Source organism: Cibotium barometz, chromosome 37, assembly GCF_041138505.1.
Source record: "Cibotium barometz isolate CiBa-2024 chromosome 37, ASM4113850v1, whole genome shotgun sequence".
NCBI lineage: Eukaryota > Viridiplantae > Streptophyta > Polypodiopsida > Cyatheales > Cibotiaceae > Cibotium > Cibotium barometz.
Window position 1 is genome coordinate 47182749 of NC_141082.1, and position 3543 is coordinate 47186291.

Here is a 3543-nt window from a genome sequence, read left to right on the forward strand (position 1 = left end):
TTCTTATCATCGAAAATCCATCTCAATATGTTCTCTTTTATATGAAAATTATCAATTTTTGGAGAGACTTATCCAATTGAATGTGAGGTAGAAAATAAAAATAAAAAAGAAACAAGAACCTCATCTTTGCTTGGGAAAGTCTAAAGAAGCTCACCTCCTCTTGAGATCTCAACCTATCTTGTGTAGCCATGGTTGCAAAACTTATAGGTTTTCTTTACAGCCTCAACACATGAATCCATGTGGGAGGTTGTGAGATTCCTTTTTTTTCCCAACGTTACTAAATTTTCTTGTTTATTTATGTACAACTCTTATATCATTGAGTATAATAGGAATTTCGCATGCATTTATATATAACACTTATCTCGTTAAGTTTTGAAACAAAAACGTCAACAAGAAATTGTTGCAAATAGCCATTGTCTTGTACTAGCTATTTTAATAATCAATATCAAATCTACCCTCTTATTAATTAAATTCTTCTTCAACTTTGCATTTGATTTTTTTGTAAGAGTTCCAATCCATCCCAACATTTTTCTTGTTTTCAAAAATGTAATTATCAAATTGGGTCAGATTGGGGGGTTTCCAAAAAAAAGGTACATTTTTAAATCACTTATATAAACCCTAATATAATTATTCCCCCAACCAACCTTTTTTTCGGTAGATTTTTAAATTGTCAATTTATAACCATTGATATAAATGTTGTTTAAGCATTGAAAAAGCACTACAAATCAACACTTATTTCAGCTTTTAGATCAGAGATATTTCCAAACGATCAAAAATGAAGATAATGCTTGAAAGTAACTAGGGTTTAGTACTTAAAAACCAAGGTTATAACTAAAATGTGTGATTTTTTGTCCTTGAAATAAAGAGCAATTGCCAAATTAATCTTATGACTGTGGCAGAACGTTGCAGTGTGAAACGGGCCAAAGCGGGCACCTGGTGTGTACGCGTCATATAATGCAAAATGTGGCAGGGCTGCACTAATGTCTGCTTTCTTCATCAGCTGGCGCTGATAAGAACTCAGAGCAACCAGAAGAACAAAGCATGACTACTCGATCCAATCTTGCTGAGCAGCTTAGAGACTACCAGCGACGATCGCAGCAGAGCTGGGCCAGCCTTATCGTCTTCTCCTCTACGGCAAACATCACCACCAGGTACTGTGTTTTTGTGGGGGTTTTGTGTGCGCATGTGTGTGGGTGTATCTTAACGATGCAAACCCTGTGTTAATCCAAGGTTCAAAAGACGAAAATCCTGTGTTAATACAAGGTTGAGGAGACGAAAACTCTTGTTTTAATACAAGGTTTAGGAGTTGCAAATCCTCTGTGTTAATTCAAGGTTTAGGAGATGCGAATAATGTGTCAAAACCATGCTAATCTAAGGTTTAAAAGATGCTAATCAAAGGTCTAGGAGATGGCAAGGTTTATAAGAGATGCTAATCCAAGGTCTAGGAGATGCCAATACAAGGTTTAAGAGACCTTAATTTAAGGTTCAGGAGATGCAAACCTTGTGTCAAACCATGCTTTTTGAATGCACAGAAGCGATGCTGCAAGGGCAGGCTTGCTGGGCCTCCTCTTCCTCCTGCTGCTTGTTTTCTCATTCTTGGCCCTCTACCTGAGACACACCTGGATAGCTGCCTTTTTTCTGTTCATGACCGTTCTTTTGCCGACATGCCTGAAAATTGTGCGGCAGAGAAAGCTGGCTAAAAGGAGACAACGGAGGATGCTGTTACCGCTTTCAATGTAGTCGGTGTCTCGGTGGCAAACTCTGAAGAGTTTACAACAGAATGACATGGATGGCTATGCTGCAGAAAAGATGGAACCTCAGTTGCAATGGGCTGCCGGAACCTCTACAAAGATATAAAGATATAATGTATGTATTATCCATTTTTTTCCCTCAGCAAGGAAAGTGGTACATAACCAGTCAGTATACTTTGTTTCTTCCTTCCACAAAGGGCAGGAAAACCACCTCAAGGTTTTGATCCCAACAGAAAATCATTTCTGGCAACATGGAAAGAATGTATGCTAGTTCTGTGACTTTTTAAATCCAATGACTGATTACTTGGGACCACATGGGTGTCTTATAAGATACTGCACATTACGGTTGGAGAACACTGGTTTTTATTTTTGTTTTGTCTCCCCCCCCTCCCCCCTCCCCACACACACCAATCCCTGGCCCTACCCCTTCTCTCCTCCCTTCTTCAGTAGATCCTGATGTAGTGGCAACTTGAGTGCCCCTCAATTATAGCCGCAAACGTCCCAGATGCCATTGAGGAGCTTGCAGGGATTTGAACTCTGGACCTCCCCCTTCCTGGTCACAAACCCACACGGCTAGGCTACACACCCAAATGGCCCGGGTGCCGTTGGGGAGCTTGTGGGGGTTTGAACTCGGGACCTCCCTCTTCCGGGTCACAAACCCCCACTGATAGGCTACACACCCATTGGCTTTGTTATTTTATTTTATGAACATCTGTGCACAAAATCAGGCAAGATATGGTCGGAAAATGAATATTTTTATTGCTCCTTATGGATAGTATGCTGTGGAATGCCCTTGAGCATTTCTATGTGTATTTGGGTTTTGACATTGTGCCATGTGGAGATGGCAATCACTTGTTTTGTACCATGTGGACAAAGAAAATCTAGAGGATAAAATTTTCGGGATGGTTTTTGCAAATGTGTAATGCCATTATATATTATTATGATTTTTTTCATGGTTTTGTTGTTGCAAGTCTAGATTTCTAGCTATTAGACTTTATTCTCTCTTCAATATCTATGCCCCATCATGCATTATGCCATCAGCTTTGGATGCTCCATGGGCACTTCTGTTGCAATTTTTTGACTTAGTCGGCTGCAATACATCAAATTTAGATGTGCATTCTGTTCAGCAGATTACTGCAGCTGTATGGAATGCTGATGTGAGGAGCACAACAGTCCAAATCAACTGTATGGGGTTCTAGAAGTGTGGAAGTCTGCAGCTGATGAGTAGTAGGCGATTCATATCGAGATCTGTCGGAATAGCACTAGGTATGGTTCTTTGGACTATTTTGAAGCACAAAACTGAAAGCATGCAGAGATTGGGAAGAGAGGAAAGAGAATGACAGTGGAAGACTTGATTCAACCTATTGCATAAATTACAAAGCTGAAATATTACATTGAATGGATTAAAATTGAACTTCTTTGTGCCTTCTCTCCGATTGGAGCAAGAGACCCCTTCTAATCTACTGAATTGGAAGCCTTGGTGGTAGAAGTTGTGTAGAATGGTTAGGCCAACTAGCTGTTGACTTTGTGTTAATGACCCAGTGACAAGGAAGAGCAAGAGGAATGACAAGGATTACTAGAGGATAGGCCTAGGATCCATTTGGCTAGGAGAGGCGATTTAACCTCTATGGAATTGGTTAAATTCCCATGAGGGGTTCGAGTGCAATATGGTGGACATATTGGCCCACTCCCCCCCACCGACCACCCCCCCTTAGATTAATCTCACTCCCTCTGCCCACCGACACCCCTTTCACTCACCGACCACCCTTATCCCCCCTCTCACCGGATCTAA

At 40.8% G+C, this 3543-nt stretch overlaps 1 protein-coding gene across 1 annotated transcript; it reads left to right on the forward strand.

Moving 5' to 3' along the window:
- Positions 1 to 964: 964 nt before the first annotated feature.
- LOC147617335 (uncharacterized) lies at positions 965 to 2663 on the forward strand. The gene is made up of 2 exons (XM_086776397.1): positions 965 to 1151; positions 1533 to 2663. The coding sequence occupies exons 1-2, from the start codon at positions 1042 to 1044 to the stop codon at positions 1738 to 1740; spliced, it is 318 nt and encodes a 105-aa protein (XP_086632523.1). The 5' UTR covers positions 965 to 1041; the 3' UTR covers positions 1741 to 2663.
- The last annotated feature ends 880 nt before the right edge of the window (positions 2664 to 3543 follow it).